This window comes from Anabas testudineus, chromosome 4 (assembly GCF_900324465.2).
Source record: "Anabas testudineus chromosome 4, fAnaTes1.2, whole genome shotgun sequence".
NCBI classification, from domain to species: Eukaryota; Metazoa; Chordata; class Actinopteri; order Anabantiformes; family Anabantidae; genus Anabas; species Anabas testudineus.
Window position 1 is genome coordinate 23,745,421 of NC_046613.1, and position 27,841 is coordinate 23,773,261.

At 40.7% G+C, this 27,841-nt stretch overlaps 1 protein-coding gene across 1 annotated transcript; it reads right to left on the reverse strand.

Moving 5' to 3' along the window:
* Window positions 1-27,841, reverse strand: LOC113152483 (pituitary adenylate cyclase-activating polypeptide type I receptor-like). Its single transcript, XM_026345743.1, has 13 exons — window positions 27,710-27,841; window positions 19,461-19,569; window positions 9,956-10,063; window positions 6,444-6,544; window positions 5,114-5,211; window positions 4,864-4,996; window positions 2,484-2,637; window positions 2,314-2,374; window positions 1,630-1,699; window positions 835-926; window positions 545-674; window positions 363-404; window positions 1-207 (listed from the first exon to the last, which is right to left on the reverse strand). Exons 1-13 carry the CDS (start codon window positions 27,809-27,811, stop codon window positions 1-3), a joined length of 1,407 nt encoding a protein of 468 aa, XP_026201528.1. The 5' UTR covers window positions 27,812-27,841.

Here is a 27,841-nt window from a genome sequence, read left to right on the forward strand (position 1 = left end):
TCACACAGTAGAGTCATTGCTGGGTGTGGGGGCGGTTGTTAGGGGGTGTGTCTCTGAGCCCGGCTGATCTTTGGGGCTGGACTTGTCCAGAACAGAAATCTGAGTGATGGTGCTGGTCTCGGTGAACAAGGTACGCCGTCGTTTGGTGTAGCTGAGGTAACTCTGAGTGTGCCACTTCCAAAACCTCTTTTTCAGTTCAGCCTGCACCTGAACACACGCACGAGCAACGAAACAAATACAAAACAGGGTGATAGCACAGAAAAGTAATAATCAAAAGGCAAAATACTGACGTATTCAATGTCATTTAGAGCTGTGTAAAAATAAATCTAAGTCGAACTTAATATTAACAGTGATTTACTTACCTCACCATTCAAGAAGCAGTAGAGCAGAGCCACAACAAATCCCTTTAGAGTATAAAACAAATGATCCAGCACATTTAGTATATTTATCAGTGTGCTCCACACCCATACTCATCCTATTTTTTGAACACACCTGTCTTAAAGTATAAATGCGTGCTGTAAATTGTTTGTGTCGTGTGTTTCACCTGAAAGGATCCCAGACCGAGCTCTATGAAGATCCGTGCTTCTATTCCTGTGTTTTCTGGCAGGAAGGCAAAGACCATGTAGTGCATCCCGAACAGGGGGATGAGGAGCAGGGTGGATTTGGCCAGCCTCCTGCACACACACACACACACACACACACACACACACACACACACACACACACACACACACACACACACACACACACACACACACACACACACACACACACTTCATCATGAATACATGTCATTTATATGTGTATATGTTATTTATATAATTACTGTCTCACTTGAAGTGACTGGTGTCGTTGCCACCAACACCAGGAGACCTCAGCTTCTGGACCAGGATACGGATCACGTTGATGAAGATGATGAAGTTCACCTGCATCAAACAAATAAAGAGACTTCAGCTCTTCAGTGAACATGTCGAACATCATCTGAGCTTCTTGTTGAACCTGACACAGCTTTTCTGTGGGTTCAAGCTGTCTGTCGCCTCAGAGTTCAGAGTTCACATCAGGACTGTGTGGAGGCCAAACTCTCAGGACTCTGCAGAACTCAGGCTATATGTTTAGGTTCTCTGTCCAGCTGGAGAATTACTTCTGGAATCATTAGACGCCTCGATTGATGACAGACATGAATCCTAACATCTAAAATTATGCACAGTGCCGTTTGTGTTTAGTGTCTTTTTTAAGAGCAGACATCAATGGCTGCTGCTGCTGCTGCTGAATAGTGGAGAGGGACAGCATGTGTATATAAGAGGGCTTGTGGCGTTCATTCTTTGCACAGGCTGACAGTGGAATAAACAGTGACAGGAACAGCAGTAGAACTGTACCAAATCAGGAAGAAAAGAGGGAAAGCTATGAAAATAGAACAGAAAGGTTAATGGAGGCTCAAACCGGCCTCTCAACGCAGCAAACAACGTCTCAAATACAGTAAGAACGTGTCAACTAGCTGCTTCTGTCAACTACTAAAGATGTGAACACAAGATAAGTGGCACTGCTCCAGAGTCAAAACACAGGCCCCGTCCAAGATTGAGGACTTTTATAATTCCTCAATAGCTCCGACTGCCGCTGCTCTGCACTCACCAGTAGTGACACAGTTATTGGAGCTTTTATGATCCACCAGATGAAGGCCACATCTGTGTCATCCCAGCACCTGAGACACACAACAGGCAGTAATGAAATAAACAAGACAGTCGCTGGTCAACAATATCGTACATCTCCTCAGAAAACACACAGCTCCTCACAGCCCACAGCCAGACGCCCGTTAGCTCAAATTTCAAAGATTGAATTTCATCATCTTTTCTATCTGTCATCCCGTCAGTTTAAACAACTGTGCATTTATTATAAGAACTATAACACTAAATCAATATGTGTGTCTGTGTCTAACCATTGAATCTAAGAGCATTTTCAAACTGAAAACACACTTTAACTCCATCAACCTGCCACGTCTGAAGGTCACTGGTTAACACTGGTTAAATAATGACTTTGGTTGTGTGTCAGGATATTTTGTGACCAGTAACTTGATAATTCACAACAGATACAGTGTGGTAATTAGGGGCTGGTACCACGTAACACTGCGCAAGAAAGATGATAGTTCCCAATACTACATATTTTATATCATATTGTCCTAAAGTATCAGGATATTACCTCAGTCTGCCCATTTATTACAACTAGACTTGAGCTGATTGAGCTTAAGTACGTGTGTGGTCCTAAAGGAAAACCGTAAATCAGCAGAAGTGCTTTTGATGATTCTGTTTTGCAGCTCACCCTCTGTTATCATAGAAGTTTCGAGTGAGGATCCACACCGTTATGATTGTTGTCGGGAGACCTGGGAGGCACAAAGACAGCGGCCTGATCATTACAGTGAACAGAGAGAGAAACTGAGATGGAGGAAAACAGAGGCAGGTAAAGGTAAAGAAGAAAGAAAGATCGCCCACCCCAGCCGATGAATATATACCACCAGAAGTATTTCTTCTGGAAGACAAAGGTGAGAGCGAGCAGCGTCTGCAGGTACATGCCCTCCACCAGCAGCCAGAAGTAGTTGGCCAGGATACTGAACTGGAAGAATGCCACCGCTGATTTACAGGATGTCTGCAGGACGACAACAACAACAAAAGCCACAAGCCTCAGATGAGTCTGTGGAGCTCATAGCATCGGTTTATGGGTCACAGGGGAGGTCTGCAATGAGGGCAAAGAAGATAATAGCCTGGTATTGATTTGTCACATTTCATATTAAAAGTGGAAATGATCAGACACATGGAGCTGTGTGCAGGTTACAGCACTGGTGATTCAAACATTAACCAGCCTTTAAAGCTTTGTACTGTCTCTAAATGTCCTCTTTCACTAACACCATGCATCAAAAATAAATGTAAACGTAGAACACTGGCTTTATTCATTCACAGCTCCTTGGTCTCTTCCTTTGTCTTAAGATAAGCTAGTGTCTTAGAGTATTTCTAAAAAGCCCAGGTGACATGCAGAGCAGACACCTCCCATCAGGTCCTGACCAACTCATCCCTTATTTACTGTCAGGGACAATTCATGGAGTATTTATACCTGTCCCTTGAATTGTTTTTGTGTTTTTCTCTTCAAAACTTCTTCTCCTCTCTTCTTCTTCTTCTCTCTCTCAGAACTTCCTCTCTTCTTCTTCTCTCTCTCTCAGAACTTCCTCTCTTCTTCTTCTTCTCTCTCTCAGAACTTCCTCTCTTCTTCTTCTTCTCTCTCTCAGAACTTCCTCTCTTCTTCTTCTCTCTCTCAGAACTTCCTCTCTTCTTCTTCTTCTTCTCTCTCAGAACTTCCTCTCTTCTTCTCCTCTCTTCTTCTTCTCCTCTCCAGAAATCCTCTACTTCTTCTCTTCTTCTTCTCTCAGAACTTCCTCTCTTCGCTCCTCTCTCTTCTTCTCTCTCTCTCAGAACTCCTCTCTTCTCTCTCTCTCAGAACTCTTTCTTCTCTCTTCTTCAGAACTTCCTCTCTTCTTCTTCTTCTCTCTCAGAACTTCCTCTTCTTCTTCTCTCTCTCAGAACTTCCTCTCTTCTTCTTCTCTCTCAGAACTTCCTCTCTTCTTCTTCTCTCTCTCAGAACTTCCTCTCTTCTTCTCTCTCTCAGAACTTCCTCTCTTCTTCTCCTCTCTTCTTCTTCTTCTCTCTCAGAACTTCCTCTCTTCTTCTTCCTCTCCTCTCTTCTTCTTTCTTCTTCTCTCTCAGAACTTCCTCTCTTCTTCTCCTCTCTTCTTCTTCTCTCTCTCAGAAACTTTTATCTTTCTTCTTCTTCTCTCTCTCAGAACTTCCTCTCTTCTTCTCCTCTCTTCTTCTTCTCTCTCTCAGAACTTCCTCTCTTCTTCTCCTCTCTTCTTCTTCTCTCTCTCAGAACTTCCTCTCTTCTTCTCCTCTCTTCTTCTTCTTCTTGTCTCTCTCACCCTTTTCATCCAGTGTCCCTGTCTCTACATCCTCCGAGTTAGTCACAGGGATGATCTGATTCTGCTCCATCATAGTAACATAAGAGGGACACTTACCGTCACTCCAGACATCTTCATCATGAAGGAAATGGGAGAGAATCCCTCATGGTTGATGCTCTTATAGACCAGTAGCATGTGAATCCTACTCCTTCTTGCTCTCTACGTTAATAAGCTCTTGTGAGGTTCATGTCCAGAGAACAAAACACAGGTAATACTTACAAAGTGGGGCGACTTCTACATGACAGAAGTAATACTCTGAGATTTGGGACTTTGAGATAAGTCCCTCTCTGTGTTCCTCGGTTCTGGCTAGGCTCATCACCTACTGACTAAAGCTACACGTTAAAAAACAGACGTGTCCCTGTTTGGTCCCTGATCTGTTTCTCTGCCTCTACCCAGCAGATGTCCCTGTCGCCTTCAGTTCTGCTGGATAATCTCCACCACACCTGTTCCCCATTTACTAATGTACCGCTCACCATGCTAACTCTCTGGATATCCAGTTTTGCAAAACTGAAGAAGAAAACATTTCTTTAGCGTTTACATTTGTCTTCACAGTCTCTAATTTACATATTATCTATAGTTTTATTTCGTCAATATCACCAACACTTTTTTCTTCCTTTGAAAACATGATAAAACTCCTGCTATTCTTCGACTGCAGTATATTTCCATCCTTCACTGATTTTTTAATTCTTCTATTCTTGTTTCCCTTTATTTCTCTTCACTGGACCTTTCTCTAACATTCTTCTTTTTGTTTTTCACCATCAGTCTGTAAATAGTTTGACAAATCTTTCCTCTGATGCTGGTTTAGATACGACTCCTTCACTGATAAATATAGACGTGTTAATGGAGTTGGAGGGTTTCACACTCACTGTAGACATGAAGCAATGGTCCAGGTTTTCATCAGCGAAGAGAACTCCATCTTTAATGAAGACAGCGCTCGCTCTCAGGATGAAGGAGAAGAACAGGTTGATGTGGATGTAGTTCCTGGTGCAGTGAAACTTTCTGTAGAGCAGAGAAACACTTCTAAAACCTAAAAGATTTATTCTACAATAAATGTATTTTGGTCAGTATTCATTAAGAGCTTTTTAAACTTCGACACGAGAAAAATGGGCGAGTTACCTAAAAACAGTGAAGACGAAAATGGCCGAAATAAGTGAGATGAGGGAGGTAGCGTAGCCAGCGGTGTACACTTGTTTGAAGTTAGAGAAGTAAGTTGTCTGAAAAACAAATGAGACAATAGAAAAAACAAGTCATTTATTAATGATAATTTAAATTGATACACGTCAGCATGTATTGATGTTTTGCTCAGTAACAGTACACCACTTATTCTGACAGGTGTAATGTGATCACTGCACGCTGGGATAACTCTTTTATAAAAGCCACCTTTTCGGCTCCATACATGGGAGCACACTCACAATAAACTCTCGCTTCGTTTAAGGGTCGGGACCATCAGTGTAACCTGCAGCTCCAGGTGGGTTCTGGTTTTCTCTCTTCAGCTGCATTTTAAACGTTGTGGTCACCTGGTTTGATTCTGTTTGCAGTGTGGACGGACATGTACAGGTATGTGTCACTGAATTATTAATTCTCAGACAGGTTCTGCTGCATCTTTGAATTCTGAAACATGTTTGAAGATATTTACTGTTCTCTGTATATTACACTAGATAACGTCAGTATGTGTTGTGTTGTGTTGTGTGTGTGGTGAAGATTTATGACTCAATTTCAGCTGATGCAATCTGTCCCATCCCTTCAGCTTTTCCACAGATCCCTGTGGAGGCTTTTGTCTTCCTCATGTGCCTTTGTCCTGCTGAATGCTGTAATTTCACAGAGCTTAAAATCTTGTCAAGTTAAATTGTTAGGGACCAGGGGGAATATGTTATCCCCCACCTCCTCCTCTTAATGGTGATCCCATTTGAATGAGGCTTAAGAACCAATTAAGTCTGACCAGATACTGTCAGTGTCAGAACTTTTGTGAAATTGTTGTTTTCCCTTCATCTGTATTTTGAATCTTTTTTAATTAACTTTTCTCTTTTAAACTTAATCTTTGTTTTAAAAAATACTGGTATAAGTTGCATTGTTCATTTTTCCATGCTGCCACATGTTGGTGTCCGGATAAAGGAGACAACTGTCAATCATCTAATTTACAGTCTGTTTGAAATAACAAGTGTCATCTAGTCTATAATAAGCAGCATTATGTCCTGTTGTTCCAAGGCATGTAATTAAATTACTTTAGTGATAATACAGATTATTATGAGCCTACAGCTGCCACCGGTCTTCAACAGAGCAACAAGTTCCATCTCATACTGTTTGTAGGTGCTCAACAGATGCTCAGAATGGAAGAAGATGTTTTAGCAACTTCAACATGTGCACAAGTCGAATTTACTGACAGAGAATATGTCCAAAGTACATTTACAAATGGAGTATTGTTAAAGTGCTGAAGTAAAACCTCTACCTCTGGTTCTGACTTCTCGTAGTCAGGAAATTCACAGGCGTCCGAGTAGGAGGGGTAGGATTCGGACCATCCGCTCTCAGTGCAGTTCCTGTAGATGTAACCTGGAGAATGACAGCACCAGACCACAACTGTATGCAGATATAAAATCAGACCCAGAAGCTGTAAAACCGTGGAACTGACGCAGAGACGACAATGATGATGATCATGGTTTTGGGACTTTAACAGACAGACTCCTTAGATTTTAAAGCTGTGACCGTGGGATTACTGGCAGACTGTTGCTAGAGAATCTGATGCTAATTGCAGAGAACAGCATGGAAATAAAAGCACGATGATAAAATTAAACCGGAAGCCAGTGCAGAGGCTGAAAAATGAGGGTATGTTATCGCTCTTATTTGGTTTTGTTAGAGTCTGACTCATACAGAAATGCTTTCCCATTTTGATGTGCAAGACCGTGAGTGGCCTGCACAAAGCCTCAAGCTCATCCCTCCCCAAGACCTTCAGGATAAACTGTACGGCCACTGTGAGATGGACTTTATTGCATATAAACCTTAAACCAAACTAAAAGTTTAGAAACCGCTCTGGAAAATGGACGAGTACCGTTTATATTATTGCAATTTAAATAAACAAGCCTACCGTATATTGTAGAACAGGATAGACACTGTTGCCTGTTCAATTTGTTTCCATTTGTCTAGAACCACCTGGCATCAGCATGAACATGCAGATTCCCTGATGAAGTCTATTAGTTTTACTGGAGCACTGATGAATAATAATAGTGAAATCACCTCCCCTCTCTACGCAGACACGACTATAAACACACGAACAGACATGTTCTGGATGTTTCTCGGAAGAGAAATAACAACGTGCTCTTCATTAGCATTCAATAGGCTGAGCCAACTCCATCTGTCTGTAAACGATGTGAGTGACTGGAGATGCGCCTCCTATGAGAAGAACACATGATCGAGTCTGAGCTGTGGTGCTCGCAGTTTGTTGGCTACAGGCAAATATCAACACAGGACCAACCCAGTCTCCTGAAAACTACATTCATGTTAGGAGTGGGAGATATAGCCTCAAAATTATATCACAGTATTTCATGGAAATCTGTGATAAAGATGTTTATGAAAACGAAGAAAAAACATTTTATTTGTGATTTATTAATGCAGAAAACTGAAGGACCTTTCTCATCCTTCTTGTCCAGTGAGCTGCTGTGACTGTTTAGATGCACTTAAGTAACCAGGTTACTCAGAAAAAGCAGCTTTCTGACTTTCTTTTGTTTGTAGGGAGACACAGAGCTGATACACAGCTTGAAAATAAAAGAAACCCACAGTACAGGGTTTATTTTCTGCTCTCTAACGTTAGCAACTGTCCGTCATCACTTAATTCTAATTAACTCAATGCTGATTCAAGGTGCATGTCCCTGCAGATCAACAACCTAAATGATTTTTTGTGGGTGGACGATAAAACCAGCTTCTTATTTTGTTGATTTCTCTGAATGCGATAGAAAAGTAGGACTGTAGCTGGGTCAGTTGAATGCTGTGAAAGATGAATTTAAATGAGGCAAATCTGCAGCGCTGCTCTCCCACCATGGCCTGAAGTTAGAATGACAGAGCTCACTCACCGAGCCCTACGACAGTCATGACACACACAAGGTCAGAAGGTTTTGAATTTGTGTTTGTGAGAGGAAGGAAAAAAAAGTTGACAGTAAAATAACAGATTTCAGCTTCATGTGAAAATGCCCGTCCGGTTCCTCGGCAGAGTCGAGCAGTGTGGGGGTTTGAGTCGTGGGTGGATTTACCGATAAGCAGCTACATTAGCCTTCGTGCAACGCAGAGCTGAGAGCCTGCAGCTGAGGTGTCGGTGGGTGAATGGTTGGATGTGAATGGAGGTTGAGGGCGAAGCTCTGGGGAGGGTGCTAGTGTACAAACTGCCGGTGCTTAACAAGCAGCGCCAACTCCTTCCCCATGCTCTCGGCTCCTACAGTGAACTCTTTGATTTTCCAATTCATTATTTTTCACCATGCAGCCCTTGTTGGTAAGACTGGATCTAACTGCACAACCACAGCTCTTGACTTATCCGGGTGTCTGTGGAGGAAGAAACCTAGTGGGTCCAACTAACTCATGCGGTCATCAGCAGCAACCTCCGCCTCCTGATCCCTCCACACAAAGTATATGTTTAACTTTCCCCGTGTGCTTTTTATTCTTCTTCTCTGCTTTGTGCCGTCTTTCATTCTCACTGCTATTGGAAATCAGTCAAGTGCATCATTTCAACGCCCGACATCCCACATACTGTACATGCTCTCTGCTGCTACTGACTCCTGTGTTGAAAATAATTTACCACTCACTGACGTGCTGAAGAGTCTGGACTTTATTCAACCAGCGCAATTTGGCACAATCTTCATCACAGGCTTTAGAGCCCGGTATGAACTCCCTGTAACTCACCTTGAGGTGGGATTATTGTGCCAATATGGGACCACAGCGCCCTGTATAAACTGTCCATTGTTGACACTGCTCGTCATGTTTCTTATTGCACATTGCCTGCAGGAAACCAAAGCTGCGACATTCATTAACATGTTAATCATCTACAACATGATTCAATCGTACTTGAGTCTGATTCATGTAGTAGATATTCAAGATGAGTAATACCTCATTAATACCGAGTCCATCCCCTTCTGTTGTTTAGAAATTGAGCGTTTTTTGGTCACTAAGGACACGTTTCATTGAGCCAAAGCTTCTGGCTGTACTAAATTATGATTTTGGGGACTGTAGTGTACTGTTTAATAGCAAAGAAGGCACCACTTATGGCAATATGCTATAATCTCTGAGTAAAGAAGCATATTGGTAGTTGTATTTGTCTGTCAACCACTAGACTGTGAGACAGGGGTGTGGAGGAGGTGGGGATCCTATAAACAGTCAGGAGAACGCTGCTCTCTGCAGCCAAGTTCAGACACAGAAGACCATGTCCCTGTAGAAAAACATCTAGTCTCCGTAAACTCAGTAAAAGAACAACACGGGTCTGAAGAGACGTTCATTATGTTGAAGTTATATTAGATTTGGAAAAATTAGTGAACATGGCCTTAAGGCAGTGTTCTGACTGACAGCATCACTGGAGGAAGTACAGTACAGACACATGCAGGAGGATAAAACAAGAGATCTGCATGAGTGTTGGCAGCAAGATTAGTCATTTCTCGACGTGGCCTCAAACTGAGCCGATGTGAAGTTACTGCTGCCAGGAAAAGCATACGAGCAACAAAAAATTATATCAATATATAACAGGGGAAATGGCTCCAAACACAAAATAACCCGGCAAAATATGAAGAGTAATGAGCTGTGAAATGCTAGTTTTCAGGTGTTCTGTGGGAAGTTTATTGGTATATTAATAGTAATATGTATAAAAGCCCATTTAGGCAAATTTTAAAACCTGAAAATAAAAATAACATTTCCAGAGACTTCCTTAATTGAATGACTTAGGTTCAGGGGCTGCTGCTTGTTTTCAGTGCTGTGCAGAAGAGATTTTACCTTGGTTATTAGCAAACAGCTGGGAGACATTAGCACACGAAACGCTGACGACCTGGCCCACTTCAGCACGATACCAGCAGCGGATGTTATCCCAATGTGTTGGACAACCTGAGACAGAAAGAGCAGTTATCAGTATGCAGCACAGGAATGCAGCAACTATATTCGGCAACTTATAGGTGTCAGAGCAGATTATTATTATTAATGATTCACAGGATGTGATAAATACAGAAAACGTCACTTTTAAACCAAACTAATTGAATCTTATCTTTATTTATAAATAAACAAAAGCTATTTTCCTCGAGGGGTTTTACAATCTGTTTAACGTCATTTGGTTTCAGGAGCAAACACACGGAAGAAATGAGAGAGACAGAAGAACAAGAACACGAGGGATAGAAAGAAAGAGAGGGAGAGCGAGACAAAGCGAGGAGGAAGCACAAGGCTGAGACTCCGGGAGGATAGAGACACAGATCCAACCCATCTGGAAAGAAGCACCGACAGCCAGGAGAGGGAGAGCGCTAATCCGCCCAGATGTAAATAATGTCCACTTTCTTAATCTGAACAATATTTAACACTTTAAAGGCCTGTGTAGAAAGTCTGTGCAGATTTCACATAGTAAAACACACACGAGCTTCAGTAGTTTATCTTTATCTTAATCTAGTGGTGCATGTTTGCCCGCGTCTGATCTGGTCCTGGTTGTAGACAGAGAGGTCAACCTCCCTCTTCCTCTCTCTGCAGTGTGCTTTAAATTCCATCAGTGTGTGGTTCGTCTGACCTTGAATGACTCTTAACGCTGCAGTATTCGCCAATGTTCACTCCTGGATTGCATACATGATTAAGAATAATACAATCAGTACAGAAAGTCTTCTGGTGCCATTTTTCAGGGGGTTTCCCCTGGACTGAGAAAGTGAAGGGGTGCTTGATTTGGTGACGTCTTCAGCCCTCCTCTCTGCCCACGCTTTGTCTCTGCTGCTCCCCTCACGTGCCTGACGAGTTCTCCCCGAAGCCTCCATTGCTCCAAATGAGGGAGGTGTGGAAAGGACGAGGGTGGAGTGGGGGGGGGGGGGGGGGCACTAATGAAAACTCTCTCCGCCACCACGACGCCTCGTACATCAAAGCTGCTCGGCCCTGTGTCAATTAAAGCAGCAGCACGTGGAGACACCATCACCTCATTTATAATAAAACACAGCTTCTGGCTACTGCTGAAAGTTCTCCTGCCAACGCCGAGCTGAGGCAAACATCTTGCTGGATGAATGTGACTTTGAACTCTTCTTTTTTTGTGAATTTTTCCCTGCACCATGACTGTTGTTTGTACATCGAGCTGCAGGTGACATTTTCTCCTGCTGCAGGTAAATATCTCAGTGACTCTCCAGGTAAAGAAAAGCCACTGGTGGAATAAAGGACACAGTGCTTTCATTTTAATCAGTGCGTGAAAAGAGCTCTGCAGGTGGCAGCAGTAAGCTCCTCATTAGGAGCTAATTACAGCAAAACTTGTGACACTGTGACAGGATACTGTGGATGTCTGCTTCTCATCAGGTATTAATGGCTCCTTCTTCTTGTCCTGTATGCTGAGCACAAAGAATGTTTTTTTTCATGCTTTCAATAAAGAGTGACAGTGTCTCAGTTTTCCTGATACCATCAGTGGTCTGTGTGACAACCTCTTACGTACAGCTTTATGCTCACATGTGCATAGACATGTCATCGACACACACCTTTCCGCAGAACTGGCCCAGACGTCAGTGAGGCAACAAGGCAAACAAGATGATTTTATGTCCCAGATGCACACGTGATCCTGCTGCAGCACACGGCTGCAACGAGGAACTGCACTGGAAACTCTCGATGTGACATCTTGGTTCACACGGTAATCCAAGATTATCCACACTGTACTGGAAAATGTACAGGTGATGTATTTTTGTACAGTTAAAATGTATAAACTAAATCTTATATGAGGGTTATTTGTTAGTGATGTTAATTACAAAGACATTACCTGTCCCCAGTTTTCCTGCGTGTTAATTACTTGACTCACAAAAAATGGAAGCACTTAAATGAAACAAATGCTGTTGACGAATAAACACAGTCACAAAAGCCGCATTACAGAGGTGAGTGAATGTTTCTGATATTCAGTTCAACTAACTTTGGATTAAATTGTAGTTATGAAGGACTAAATGAGCCTTAAATGTTTATCAGAGACTCATGGTTATGATTGTATATATAAAACAGTGTGGAGAACATTGTTGTCTGGTTAACGAAGCACAGATTCTTCTAATTTATCTGATTATTTTTCTTGTTGAGACATGAAGCAGGTAAAACTCTGTCCTATGTCTTTATGTGACCTACTGTATAATAAAAATCAGGAACACGTTGTGAAGCAAGCTTGGTCATTTCTAAGGGGCTGACATGATGGTAAAGTGAATTAGACTGAATCAGTCTAAACATCTTGTTCTTCCTTCTCACCTGTCTGGTCATATCTCAGTATTTTATTCCTCTAACTACAAGTCTGCCTCATACACTTGACTTCCCAGTGTTTTCATAGTTCAGTGAAGCATTTGTCTCCTTCTGTCATGTGCACTGCTGCTGCTGTAATATTGTTAAGTATAACAGGAGAAAAGCTCAGCTGGGGCGTATACTACAATATCCGTCCTTTAATAAACAATGTGACAAGGGAGAAGCAGAGGCGTACAGAGAAACAGACAAGACGAAGAGGAAGAAACGGAAAAAGAGCTCGACCCGAAATTCAGGTTGTGCAGTTTAACTGAGAGATTATGGAAGAATAAAGTTTGTTTTATGTTCTATTAAACAAAGCAAATATTGGACTCATCCCATTTCAGTTCATCTAGCTTGTACTGTGCCGGTTTAGTCTTTAATTTAATGCTCCTTGGTCAGATTGGACTTCTTCATATTCAAACTGTACTTCTGCTGCTGTAACAACGTAATTTCTCCACTGTGGGACTAATAAAGGTTTTCGTCTCCTTCTTCTTTGTGTATTTCTACTGATGATATCTCTCATCTGCAGTAAATAATCTCCCTCCAGCACCAAAGTCCAGCATCCATCCCAGTGATAAATAATGATCCTGGAAAGAGAAACAGCTGCAGACAGTTTCTGTGTTGTTGGTGAATATTTAATGAGGAAATTGTCTGCAGACAAGAGACAGAGCGGAGTAACAATGACAATATTTTCTCCAAAGTGTCAAGTAGAGCACAGGAGGCTTCAAACTGAAATTATGTAGGGGCCACTGGCCAAGTTGTTCTCTCCTTGGGGTCCCCTTGATCACTTGGCCACATTTCGCAATAATCTTTCAGCCCTTAGTAAAAGGCTGATATTAAGTTTGATGCATGGTAAGGCCTCTCCAGACAACTTGAGAGCAACACCATCTTCCTTACAAATGAGACAGCATAGCACACAGAAAGACAATCAGTCCCTTTCTCTGCCCTGCGTGTCGGCCTCGCTTGGCTCAGTTTACCCAACGTCACTTGGGGTTGGAGACTGAAAGTTTGAAAAGTGAAAAACATCTCAGGATGCGAAGTTAGATGGACCTCTGTAGGTCGCTGCAGTATTTTGAAAGGTTTTCTGCAGCTTTAAATGTGAAAATAAGTCAGATTTTAATTAATTAATGTAACTGAAGTAACAGCTGTGCAACTAGTTGATAGAGGAACTAATTAAAAACACAATATTAACTTTTCTTGAATGCTATTTTGACAGAAGTGATATCATAAAACATAAAATGCAGAAAAAAAATTTCCCTTTTGAGACACTGAATCTTTAAAAAATGTTGAATTCAAACATTTACCTAAACAATTAATCCATTATTAATTCATCATTAACATTCACAACATAAAATGTACTTTTCACCTCTGGTATTTAGTCTGAGTAATCAGTTATGAGAATGACAACTGCGAGTGACCAGGAATGTGCAGAGGCCAGGACAGTCACGGTGTGTAATGAACTGTGGAAATGTCAGCGGCGGAACGTGAAAGTCACGTGGAAGAAAACCGCAGACACACTATGAGTGTAATTACAGTAGAAGTATCGTCTGAAAATGAACAAGCCTGTTAACCCCCTCTCTGTAATTACTCCTGCATTACTTCCTCATTTCCTTTATGTCACCCACTTCACATGTGTCTCTTCTTAAGGTGTTTCCTGTGGGAGTGGAGGTGTGAAGGTAATTAACCTGCTCTCCCACTGCCTCCAATTACACAAGGAAAAGGACTAGTGAGACATTTTGAAGCTGGATTTCCTCCTTTTTTACCCACAGAAACTACATTGGAACCACATTTACTAATGCAAATTCTTTACTTGTCTATTAACGACTCTTCGTAATTGCCATTACAAAGACTCATCATTCCTCAATCATCAATTCATGAGCGACATCGACCTTTGCCTCCTCTCTTGATCCCATCCATCTGTTCATTCCTCCTTTATTCACATCTGATGGACTCTCTCTCTTGAGGAATTAGTCTGAAAACATCTGCAGGTGAACTTTATTCCCAAACACACTTGTTTGATATCATATTAAAACTTACAACTGCCATAGAACTTAGATGGGATGATATGATCCAGTTAACACATTTGTCTTAACGAAGGAAAGAATTAGGGGTGACGGGCTTTTCTAGATAAGATGAAACATTTTATCTTGGTAAAAATAAATTTTGGCATGAAAAGAACAACAGTGAATTCCTGAAACAATCATCTGTGTACAGTGGCATTAAAGGATAAAACATGACACTGCTGATAGTTTAACTTTATAGATAATTTACTAGAAACTATTTACAAAATCACAACAAATTGTACCCGTTTAATCTCATCAGTCACTGTCGTCACCATGAAATGTAATTCAGATGATGTTTTCCATTCCCTGATAACTTTTTATTTACACTGCAGTCGACTACAAAGTAATATGAACACGTCACCTGATAACAGCCAAGGACAAAATGTATTAAAAACAATACTCTACATACATACAGAGGACATTTAGGTTTTATTTCACTTCAATTTAGTTTATTAATGTAGCACCAAACCTCCTGGTTATGATTTTATAAGTGTAATTTCTGTGCAGGAAATTAGGCTCAGGTTTTATATTAGATGTTAACTGATGAGCTGGCTACATTAGCTGAAATATTAGCCACTATTATAACTAGGTTAAAGAAAATAATTCAGTTGATTATTATAATTAATTCCATACGTAATTCACTGAGGCAATTTTTACCCCCATTTCTGCAGATTTAGCAGATATAAAGAAGTTCGCCTGGGTAGCCCACGACGTTAGCTACTGTACTCTTCTTATGATTTTAACTACATTATGAAGCTGATTCTTAGATTTTTCAATATATATTAGTTAATTGGAAACTGGAAAACATCATAAAAAAACAGATAACATGTTAGGAAGAGAACTACTTAGCCAATAAAGCTAATCAATCTAGCCATCACAGCTAGCCAGCATTTTACACCTAGATTAAGCAAAGTCTTTAATAAATATTCTTAATTAAAATACTTATTTGACTTAAGCTAATTGCAACGTCCCATTATTTTTAAGTGTCTGATGTACAGTACCAGAGGTGAAGACTGATATTCCCTGCTTCGATGTCCTGGAAGGATCGTAGTGGTAATCATTGACTCTCACTGTGTGCTTTACTTATTTAAACAGCAAACTGTTCTTACGTTTCTCATTATCAGCTGCTTTTCTGTGAATTTGATAAGATATACCAACTGTGCAAACTGAGAAACTTGACTGAAAAAGACGTCATACCTGACGGATATGTCACTCACTAATGATCGTGTAGGTCAACTTCACCTTCAAAGTACGACTGAGGCAGTTTAAACAGATTATTTCAAAGTCTGTGTTTCATATTAAATGTATAGATTCCAGATGAAATCCTGAAATAGACTTGAGTAGATGTGAAATGCATCTTAAAGAGAACACACAGTGTAAAATGACAGCACTTCAGTATTCAGTACTGCCCACAACACGTCGGCCCTGTTGGAAACATGAGGACCTGACCTACACGACCCTCACACTTCTCCACTGGACTCAGAAAATGTGCTTGAATATTCATGAGTATTTTGTTTCCACTGTTTATCTGACAGTTGTCTGCGTGTAAGCAGCCTCTGCTCAGCTATTGTAATGTACTGTTTTTGCGCTGGCTTTTACATATTCTTGTCTCTTGTCCAACTGCTTTATGTACATTTTCATTTTGCACCAAATAAATCATGACGTACATAATGGAAACAGAAATGTGATGCAAAACATTAGATCTGTTTGGAGCGATAATAAGAATTTAACATTTCTGTTATTACTAAACAAAATAATTTAAATGTCATGTTTATGATCTTTTCTTCAACGATTTGATGGCAACGGACCAGAAAATTAATTAATTGTTTGTGTCGATGTGGTGACTCACAGCATTAGTTTAGGCGGAGCTCTCAAGTCCATCTGCTGCTTCACCATCAGGTTTATTCTTCAGGTGCTTGATAAGTAACATCAACATCACTCCATAGTCTGTTAATATGCCTGATATAATATAGATCTACATTACCAGTGTTGTCTGGTTAAGTTTGCTTATCAAAATGGTTTCCAGTGAGCTGGATCCCCAGTGGACATATTCATAAGCAGCACTGTTATAGAACTTACAAACTTCATAACATGATTTCATTGGTTAATTTTATCTAAACTTTATCACTTATCAGGGTTCAACTTGGGGTTAATTTGAATTATTTTATGATTAAGAATTATTATTATGAACTGCTCAGAACTACTGTAAAAATAAGACCATCCTTCATTTAAGGAGCTATCAAGGATAAAGAAGACCATCCTGAAACAGCAACACTGACAGTTTTATAGCCAATTAAAGTTTGTTTTTGTTTTCAGATTCACCATTTGAAACTGTTGGAGAATGTTAATCATAACCACATTTAGTAACATGTTTTCTCTTGTCTTGACTTTTCCTTGCAACCCTCTGCAGATCTTTAGTAGGGGTCCATATATACAAATAAGGTTTGACTCAGTGACTGAATATGTTCCATGAGCTAGTTTAACCACTGGGGATCCAGCTGCGAGGGGACAGAGCAGTTTTGTAAAAGTCGCCTGTCGAAGTTAAACGGGGCCTTTACTTCAGTCCGGGCTCGTACCTGCCGCTTCAATGCTAATTGTTAAGTCTGTGCTTTGGATAATCACAGGAAAACGTGACAAATGATGCAATTAATTCTGAGAGACACCAGCTGTAGCGAGGACAGGTGGTCCCACTGGTGAGCAGACGACTGTCTCACTGAATGTGTGGGTTTCATAACGGTCTTTTCAGGGTACAGAGAGGGCGAGGAAGGAGCAGCGCTTCCCCGCCTGAAATGACCGTGTGGTATAACTCAGAACACTTGAAAACAGAGGATTCATATTTTGGGAGTAATCAACATGCTTTCAGACTGCATCCCAGATGGAAAATGAAGTGCAGCCCCCCTGAAGGACAAGCTGTTCCAGTGGCCATTTTTTATGACTCATTCAAAGGAGGATAATGGATGAATCCTCTCTGCTTTAGTTGGCTCACCTTCTACCTGAGCTGCACAGATGAAAGAGGTTGACCAGTGGGTCGCTTTTATCTAGAAGCACCTGATTAGATTAGTGAAGGGTGGTAATTTGATAACAGGAAGCAAATGTGTTTGCTGGGCTTGTGATTAAAGTGAAGCAATCATTGGATAGAGGAGGGCAGCAGCAGCTTTACATCAGGTGTGGTTAAATCTGTAGCATGAGCAGATTTTAATAATGATGAATGGATTCTGCAAAACTGACTTCACATTCAAACACGTGCCAAAACATCACGTAATAGAGTTCTGTGGCTGAACGACCTACGCTAAAGCAAATATAGCTCTGAAGATTTTTACTTGATATAACAGTGTTGATGAAACCAATAAAACAAGAGGAGACAGAATAGGCTAATATTCTAGCACTGGTGTAATTTTGAGAACTGATTCAGTTCGGGGACCTAAAGCCACCTGAGGTGAAACCAACACATTTTGACCTTTTCATCTCAGAGAAACAACAAACCAATGAAAATGGGTAATATGGTGGATCTCAGCTTGAACAGATCTGTCAGGCTTCTGCTGAAATTCAGTCGACCTCCATATTGCATCTAAATTTCTAGGTTCTAAACAGAACAACATCAGATATTTTATTTCTTCCAATGGATCTGATTTTAAAAAATGTTTTTTTTTTTTTTTTTTAAATAGGATGAGGTGAAATGATTTTATTCTCTGAGGACTCAGACTGTCAGTGTAAAGAAGTTGGTGCCAGTCCTCCTTTAATGAGGAACCTCGACACAGTAATCAATTCCCTGGGCAGGAGAAAAGTGGGAGCTCAGTGACTTTTTGACATTTACCATCAAAGTTCAAACGCCTTTTGCTCCCTGTAACACCCTCTGAAGAGGAGAATGATGGAAAAAGAGCCTCCTCTGTCTATATTCACCTATAATGAAAAGAAAATCTACTGTAAAGCAGGGGGTACATTTATTTAAAAACAGATTTAAACAGTATCTCCTGACTCCGAGCAAACTGGGTGTGTGAAGCCCTGCTGAATTTGAACAAGTGCAGTAGCATAAAATCCGTAATTTGTCACGTTCTCCCTTCAAACTCAGCCTTAGAATAAGTTGATGGCAGTTCTGTAGGTCTATAATTTAACAACCTGACATGACTCGAGCCCACTCAGGAGTGCTTCCCATCGCCTCAAATAGAAAGTGTTTTTAAAGGTGCAGATGTAGAGGGATCAAAAATATAATGTAGGTTTTAGAAAAATGTTGTCATAGTGTGTAATCACCTAAAAATATCAACTACTGTGTTTTATTTAGTAGGAGATTTTATGTGTTTTTACAGTTGAACAATGAACAAATCCAACACTTTAGATAAATCTTTCACATTTGACACATTAAGTCTAATGTGCTGTGAGTTTAGTCAGAGATAGGAAGTAGCTAGATCACAGTCTCTGAAAGTAAAAAACTTCTTGTGTTCCCACTAAAAACCTTTAAAGTGACTACTGTACAACGTAAAAGCCATATCTAAAACTCTTTGCATATTATTCTCTTCTGTTGGACAGACATTGTGATTTTGCTCAATGCTTGATGTAATAAAGGAACAAGAAAGAAGCAATTTCACTACAAACAAAACAATGACTGTAGTAAAATAAATTTCCATCACTTCTTTAAGTGTCAGGTTGGTTGCATAGTATGTCAGACAGTGTGGAGAAGAGCGTGGTTGTATGCAACATTACACTAGTTTTAATGTGAATCATGAATATTTGTGAAATCTGGTGCAAAAACAAAGATTGCATTGACTTAATGTAAATTTTAAAATCCACAAAACTATAGTCTTAAAGATTTATTTATTGAGCACTTCAGGAATCAGTGATCTCACTTATTTAAGTGAAAGTGCAGTGAAAAATGACGTGAAAATGAAAAACCACACCAGAGGCCTCCATACAGGCGAGTATGCACAGATATTTGTCCCATAACGTTAAAACATACAGACACTGACCTGGCCTCGTGGAGTGGTTTGTCCCTTCCTTTCTGAGGATCTGGATGCATTCTTCCTGAGCTTTCATGTGCTGAACCACCAGGGCACAGTCCGGGTGCATGGCCTCCGTCTAAAGAGCGGAGAGACCATCAACAGAATTTAGTTGACAACATACAGCAGCACGGTGTCGGTCGTAGTTCAGCAAAGAAGCCCTGTCTTCTAGAGATTATAATTATTTACATGTGACTGATCTAATGATCAAGTGCTAATTTTACAGACTGCACATGCACCAGAATATTAAACCTTTATTTCAACATGTCTGTGTCAAACACGGTTCTTTCATATTTTCACAGTCAAAAGCAGCAAACATAGAAGCATTTCTTTTTACTGTAATGATGAGCAACGGTTCCTTTTAACCTAACTCAGTTTAAGAGGTTTATTGAAAATAAGGTTCAGGAGAGGGAGGAAGAGCTGGTCAGGTGGACTGCACCAGGCGAGTAAAGCTTCTCCACGGGACATGAAAGCACCAGTGGGTTAATATGGCCATGTGTAAGAGCCAGACGTGGTTTGGTGACCAGGGTGGGTTGCCAGTAGAGGAAGCAGCAGCAACAGAGTTGAGCAGGTAAGATGGTGGAATCCACGTTAGGGCAGAGCCACAGGTTTAAAACATAACACCCAGAAAAATCAGTCCAACATCCTAAATATCCAGCATCCTCCTCCTGAAGAATCCAAACATCTCTTTCACATAGATCCAACATTGAAAATCCAGAGTCCAGCGGGTCGGGATGGACAGGGTTCAGGCAGGTGCAGAAGTTTGGAGACAGAACAGAGTCAAGATCACAGGTAATTAGTCAGCGTTACATGCCAGGTTAGGTGTTCTGTGTTTCCTGTCTCTTCTTCTAGGTGTAGCTTCTGCTGATTGGCCCATTTAAACCTGATTGGTCCACACCCATTGGCTGGCTTTGTGTGCTGGCAGCCAATCCTCTGCTAGGGACCTCTACAAGAGGGGACAGGTCTCTCTGGGCACTGTTGTGAATAGACAGACAGACAGACAGACAGACAGACAGACAGACAGACAGACAGACAGACAGACAGACAGACAGACAGACAGACAGACAGACAGACAGACAGATAGATAGATAGACAGATAGACTTTATGTATGTAAGTATTATGATGTTGTTTCATGGAGAGTTTTGGTTGAAATTTTCAGCACAGAACACTGTAGCTGTATGACACTGTGTGACTGAAACATTAAAAAAACATCTCCAGTATTTTTACTTCACTATTCGACTTAAATGAAATATCATTACTTCTCCTACCAGTGAGAAAATATGATGAACTTTGGTATGAATCAGCATGTGCAATGGTTGATTCATATGTTTAGCTGCTGCTAAAGCATCTGGGCTGATTCTGACTGAGAAACAAAGCCAGAGGGACGAGAGTGGTTATTGGTTCATAAGCCTTCGCACTGTGGCAGCAACTAGAGAAACAGATTCATATGTAATGCAGCGTGTGACTGTGCATATTTCAGCTTTAAGTTGATCCCTTAAAAATTGAATCAGGCCAAAACAGACTTAAGGAGAAAGGGGGGAGCTTATGTCACTGGGAATACTGTGACAGCATGAAAATAAAAAAGCAGATCATTCAGGTTTTTCACTACATTTACAGCAAGATGCCAATAATGTGAATAAAAAACAAAGTATTTAAACACACACCTACACCAGACAGGAGGGAGGTCTCCGACCACTCCAGCACCTGCTCTGCTCACTACCACACTGTTCATCAGGTCTTGACTTCTTGTTCTGTCCAACACGTCCTCCCACCGAGCTCTAGCTGGACATCTGTCTTATTGGACGTAGTAACTAGCTTTCCCCTGTCAGAAGGTAACATGGTCATTCTAACCATCTAGACTGATTATCCAATCACACTCCACTACACCAGCTCCCTCCCAGCTCGGGTTAGGGTTAGAGGTACATCCCCTTAAACTGGTTTCAGACCATAGAGTTCACTTCTAGCTTCCTGTTGGATGCCACCATCACTATATACAGTAAAGCCTCCTGCTCTGACCCAGACTGTTAATCAAGCCTTGATGATGACTCTCACCTTGCTTTGTTTACCTTGGACTTTGAGTTTGCCTGCCCCATAGGACCACTAATCCTGCTCAGAGACTGAACTTTGTTTAATGGACCTGATCTCTGTCCTCGGCCCTCGTCTACCTGCTCTGTTATTAACACTGGGTTCAGCTTACTGAGCACGAGTTTGCCTGATGAAAGTCATTATTACTCATGGACCAGGCCTCGGCCTTTTGCTGTGTCACTGAGAAAACTAATACCTTTGCTTCTTTACAACACAGAGCAGACTGCTTTAATGCTTAAAGGAAAAATAATAATAATACTGCACATTAAATTGGACTATGTTTACTGTCCTGAGTAATGGCTGCAGGTGAAGATTTATTTTGTATTTAAGCTAATACTTTACTTGAAATTAGCCTTTTTTGGCAGCTTGACAGTCTGAAGATATTATTTAGAGAGATGTTATTGAATATATCAAAATAAACCCAAAGTGTTTTCTGAACAGGAAGAGTGGCATGCCCCCTCCCATACTTGTGATTCCAGCCTTGTCTTTCTATGGATCACATATTAATGTAAAGACCTGTCCATCCATATGTTAACTGCAAAAGTTCTGTGTGTCCAAAGACCGGATGAGTTGAAACTAATCCTCTTTTCATACATACAGTCTCTGTGTTTGCTTTATTCTCTCCCCACATCAAAAACCCAGCCAACGCCGCAGTTTCCCTCCAGTGACAAACCTCTGTACGGTAATCAGCACCCCTGACAGCTCAAATGTTGTGAGTTCAACGACTTCCTCTTAAAACCCTGACATCTCTCAAGGCTTTCACTTCCTTTAGTGCCTTCTGAAGAATTTAAGGGGGACTGGGACAGAATCCTGCACCCCAATACAGGCATCCACAGCCCATAATAATCATAGAAATCTTCACAACTGAATAGAAAACATAAATTACAGTATCTCCACACTGCAGGTTGTTTAAACTTGTACAACTATTTCAGAAATTGATCTAATCTAAATCTAATCTAATCTAAAGAAAGAAATCAATTAGACACCTCTTACTCTGGTGAATGTATTTGGATTGAAATGTGTGAAGCATCATGGGTAGAACACCTGCCTGCTGGACAGATGGAGACACTGCAGGTGAGCGTGACATTTGACCACATGCTCTCACAGCACTGCAGTGTCCGGGATTAACACGAGAGGAGACGCACTCTGCCATGGAACAGAATCGCTTCCCGGCCAGTTGTAGGACATTTTAGCCTCTAGCCACCAAGTTGTTGTTGTGACCTCTTCAAATATTAGTCATGGAGCATTTTGCTTTTTCTGGTGACTAACTTCATGCAGACCAAACTGTTCCCTCTTTATTTCTGTCCTGTACAGCTGCTCTGATGATATGTCATCAGACGACACATTTTTATGAATGAAACTTTGCCACAAAAGAAGCGGAACAGGCGGCCTTAAATGGTAATTACAGCGGCGTTAATTAAGCTAATAATCACATCTCAGTCATCAGTCCGAGATGATGTATGACAGGATGTAACGTAGAGTGGAGGTTCTGGACCCAATTAAAAGGCCAGACGCCGTTAAGACAAAGAGAATGATTATTTATTATAACAAGGAGGAAAGATTTGTGCTGGATGAGGCGACTGGGAGGAAACTGGACAGTGGATCAGGTTTGGTAATCTAAGGAGGCGACTGGGTCGAGTACACAGGGCTCAGGGTGAGTAGATAGTTACTCTGAATGTTCACTTATGATGTCGTTACTGCGTGGGAACCAGGAACTGTACCAGAAGATCCGCTGGGATGTCAGAGGGCATCCAAAAGAAGTTCAGGGAGGCAGGGGAGAGTCCAAAACTAGGCATGAAACTAAAAGGGTTAGAGGGGCTAGAAAGAGGCAAAGTCAAGATCAGAACAATGGTCGTAAAACAGAAGGCAGTAACAAGACTGGAGAGTTGTACAACGACAAACAAGCAATCTGTCAAAGAAACTGGAGTCGAGCAGGAGGTTATGAAAGAGTCACAGGGCACAGGTAGAACAATCAAGGTGAATAGGTGAAGGTAGGGGAGACCAGGACAGGAAGGAGAAAAAATAATGTAAGACTGGAAACTGGACACAGGAGTCCAACTCAGAACACTATGAATAAACCTGATAGAAGGAGAAAATGTCCTCGCATGAGGCACGTTTAACTGGTTAACAGACTGGGATCTACTGCCTTTTACAGTAAATCCTTTGTGATAAATAACAGTTCCTGATAAAACATTCATCTTCCTGGGATCAGAAACATAAATGATCTGGACTCATCTTGTCAAATATCCTCATTTTCCAACAGCTCTTGAGTGAAATAATCTCATTTTCTATTTTAAGGATTATCTGATAAACCCACAGTGTAACCCAACTACAGGTTATTTACAGGGACGAAGCTAAATATTTCTACAATTTCTTTAAACTGGGTGGCCGATAAACTCCTTCATCATTAACAGTTTATAGCTACAGCAGCAACAACTCGGTGTGTGTAGCTGATCTGGCAGAGCAGCCTCACTGTGACACAAGACAGCACAGTCATATCTGCCCACAAGTTTATGGAACAAGCCTCCTTTATACAAGGCAGATAGCCGGACAACATGCGGCCTCATGGCATAAACACAAGAGGTAATTATACAGTTTAGTAATGTGCACAGAATCTACAGTAGTGAATCATGATGAGGGAAAGAACCTGGGAGATGTTTCCCCAACTCTGCTAAACGAGCCTGTGTGATTGTGTTTGTGTGTGGGAGCCATTTGAGCATCCACTTTATTCAATTCTCAATCCTAAATGGCGACAGTTTACGTGGCGGCAATGTCATTTAAATTCAATCACTGCCATAGCTAGTTCATTATTGCAGGGCACCAGTCGCCTCGAGCCAACGTCCACAGAGCAGCCACCATTTACATTCAGAATTTCAGGTAATCACCAGGTCCTTAATGCCATTAGAGGAGAGTGGTATGTGCATGTATGTGTGTTTTTCATTTCTTTTCTACCTCCAGGTTTCATTTTCATTGTCACATCATGATTTTTATGATGATAATAGACAGGTGTATTAAATCTGAATGAATTTCCCTCCATCTCCTGGTTCTTTCTGATGGTGCACTGGTAAATGTGAAGAGATGATCTTTGACCTGACAGCACACAGAGAATATGTTAACCAAACATTATTCCCCTTTGAGTTTGTACTTTGCACAAGAAGATAGAAATCTTGGAGTGTTTTTTGTTATCTGACTTAAGGCAGTGCAAACTCCAATCTTCCAAGCCCACACTGGGAGAGATGGGTCTAATCCAGTCTGTAGAATATCACGTTTAAGATATGCTACAGCTAATATAGCTTTTTTCCTAAGTCAACCCAAACTGACTCAATATGTAGGAGCTGTAACTAATTAACCCTTAATGAGTCTCACTAACATGGGGGTTTGTCAAATACAGTATCTGACCATTGCTGGATTTTCCCTTTGGTTTTGCTGTATTCACTGATCTTGTGTCAGCCACTATAAACACAGAACCCAATGATCTTCAATAAGCTGACACTGAGTGACACTTTGACATGGTTGAAAAAACCTGTCAGTTGTAATAAACTGAAGTGTCCTCATCATAAGAGTGTCGGCCATCTGTCCGCTTAGTAAAAACCTTAAAATGGGGTCATTTATTTTTCTTACCGACAGCATTTTAGTTTTTGTTTCCAGTGAGTATATTAGTATCTCTCATTTCTGACTCTAAAAATCAATTGACCCCAAGTGACCTGGCCATGAGGACAAGAACACTTCCAGAGGCTTGAAAGATTAGAGAACATTTACTCCATTTTGGCCTCTCTGCTCTTTCTACCTGTGGCCTTTAGAAGAAGTGATTTGAAGGTTTTATATGTTGTGTTTAAGGCAGAGGCACAACTTGCCTGAGGCTGGACACAGAGGATAGCGGGTCATTTTGAAGTCAGAGCTTGAAAGCTCAGGAAAAGACTTTTGCTGCTATCAGAAAATAAATCTGTTAAGCATAAGCATTATTGTACATGAACCTGTGAAAACAGCTGCTCACACATAATACATGAGCAATATTAATCCAATGGTGTAATATGAATAAACCTTTTTTTCCACATACAGAGTACTTTTAGTTTTTATATTTAAAATATATTTTGCTCATGTTCATTAAAGCTGCTGTATAAAAAATAAGATTTGATGTAGTGTGTATCATATTAGAACAAATCACTTTCTTTCCTGATTAAAAAATGCAAAGATGTTTAATTTCTAACACCATGGAACCTATGTTGTTTACGTCCATGTTTATTTCTTCCCTGCCCTTGTTGGTGTGTTTCTTGCTGCTTTACTGCTACCTGTAGATCACTGGACTAATGTGAGGCCATTAACTGGTATGGCTTCAGCACCCATGGGAAATAAATCCATAGTCTTGCTAAAGGTCAGATTTTCACAGAGAACCTTTAAAGTTGCACTACTAAAATTGATTATATTAATGATGGGTCAAATTGCAATGTTTGTTGTGAAATGTGACTTGTGAAACTGCCCTCTAGTGGCCACAAAAGCCTGTGAATGCAGCTTTAAGTAGCATTTTATCTTCATATTTAAGTATTTATACACTGTGGTATTACCCTGTTTTCCAGTTACCTGAGGTCTTTTGTTGTGTGCAAAGTCTGCATTCATCAAACTATTTAATATAAAAGCTCTTTTTCTTGACTTCTTGAACCTGTTTCTGGAAACACGTATAGTACAGTGTCAAAAGGAAGATGTCAACAGACAACGATTTAAAGAAAGAAAGAGGGAGGTGTACACACTTAGTCACTCCTGCCACAATCACTTTAGATGCAATTACAGTGCTGCTGCAGGACAGTAAGTGACAACAAACATCCATCCTGCTGCCACCCATAGAAAAGAGATCTATGATGAAATGACAGAGGGGACAAAAAGGGAAACGTCAGTCCCGATCTCAGTCACCACTGCAGCAGAGTCTGTAGGAAGCAGCAAATAGATGCAGGGACAGCACAGGATCATTAGCAGCCTCTAGGATGAGAAACGCAAGGCACAAACCCAAATCTTCCATCAGATGATGTAGACTGATGAAACCTCAGGTGAGCACACAGCAGATGGAAAAGAAATGCTTCCATGGTGGCATTAAATCCAAGTTCAAATAAGGATGAAACGATAAAATATAATGGGAATATATTTCACTCTGAATTTTCATCATTATTTGAATTTCAAAGAAGCATATGTGCAGAAAAAAAGGGGAAATATTAATGCTTTCTCTTTGCTGCTGTTGGTTTGGAGCCAAAGGCAGCAAAGTCAAGAGAGTGTCCAGTGTTAATGGAGACACAGGAGATGGGACTGGAGCTCTTCTTTTTATTGATTCAGTGTTTATTTGAGGTATTTGTTTGTTTTTTTTATCGTTTGCTGCTGTTGACAGTTGAAGGTTTCTCTCAGATTCATGATTCATGTATCAGAAGAAAAAAAAAAGCAAAAGTATGAGTTGATACGAAAAAATTGGAACATGAAAACACATACTCATCATTTTCTGCAGCCAATAATGAGGTTAAAAAGAATCATCGCTCAATAAATTACAGGTGAATTTTACATTTACAGTCTCTCTTTACGTTTTGTAGATTGTACTGCATTATAGTACTATATGATGGTTGTGATAGATTGATTGGTATCAAATAAAAAAAATTACAGTGCAGTGAAATGTGTATGTTAGGGGTCTGAACACTTCAGAGCGACTGTATTTTAAATTTCCATCAGAACCTAGACTGCATCAGCTATTGACCAAAAACTGCAAATGACCAATCTACATTATAAGAGTGTTTTTAAAAGCAGCTTGTGGTAAATGTCAGACAGATATGAAACTAATTCAACATTCCCCTTCATTACACCATGGCCCCTCCAGCAGGTGTGTGCACACTTGAAACACGACACAACCTGAGTGACCTGCTGCGGTTGTTGTCCTGTAATGTTCAAACACAAGGAGGAGGAAAGAAGGAAACATGCACACGGATAAATATCCAGCACTGAGATGTACTTTCTAGTTGTCAAAGTCCAAATAAAATAATATGTTTGATGTTATGATTCTCTTCACTTTGACTTGTACAGAGCGGAAACAGAAGGAGAAGTAAAGAAGAAGTAAATCCAGCTGTTAACAACATGCACATCCTCATCAGTCCTGGACACTCACCGTTTTCCACACCGTGAGGTGCAGGACCAGAGCCAGGTGCAGCAACGTGTTCATCCATCTCAACCACGAGCATCCGCAGATGAACAAACTGTGTAAGAACATTTTAAGCTTTGCTCACTTTGAGCAGTGCGC

What these genes read in the sequence shown, in the direction of transcription:
- LOC113152483 (XM_026345743.1), bottom strand. Translation starts at nt 27,811, where the DNA reads ATGTTCTTACACAGTTTGTTCATCTGCGGATGCTCGTGGTTGAGATGG. An exon ending in GTATATATTCATCGGCTGGG is followed by an intron (nt 2,375 to 2,483) that starts GTGGGCGATCTT and finishes TGTGCCTCCCAG; the next exon opens with GTCTCCCGACAACAATCATA. An exon ending in AACGACACCAGTCACTTCAA is followed by an intron (nt 675 to 834) that starts GTGAGACAGTAA and finishes GTGTGTGTGCAG; the next exon opens with GAGGCTGGCCAAATCCACCC.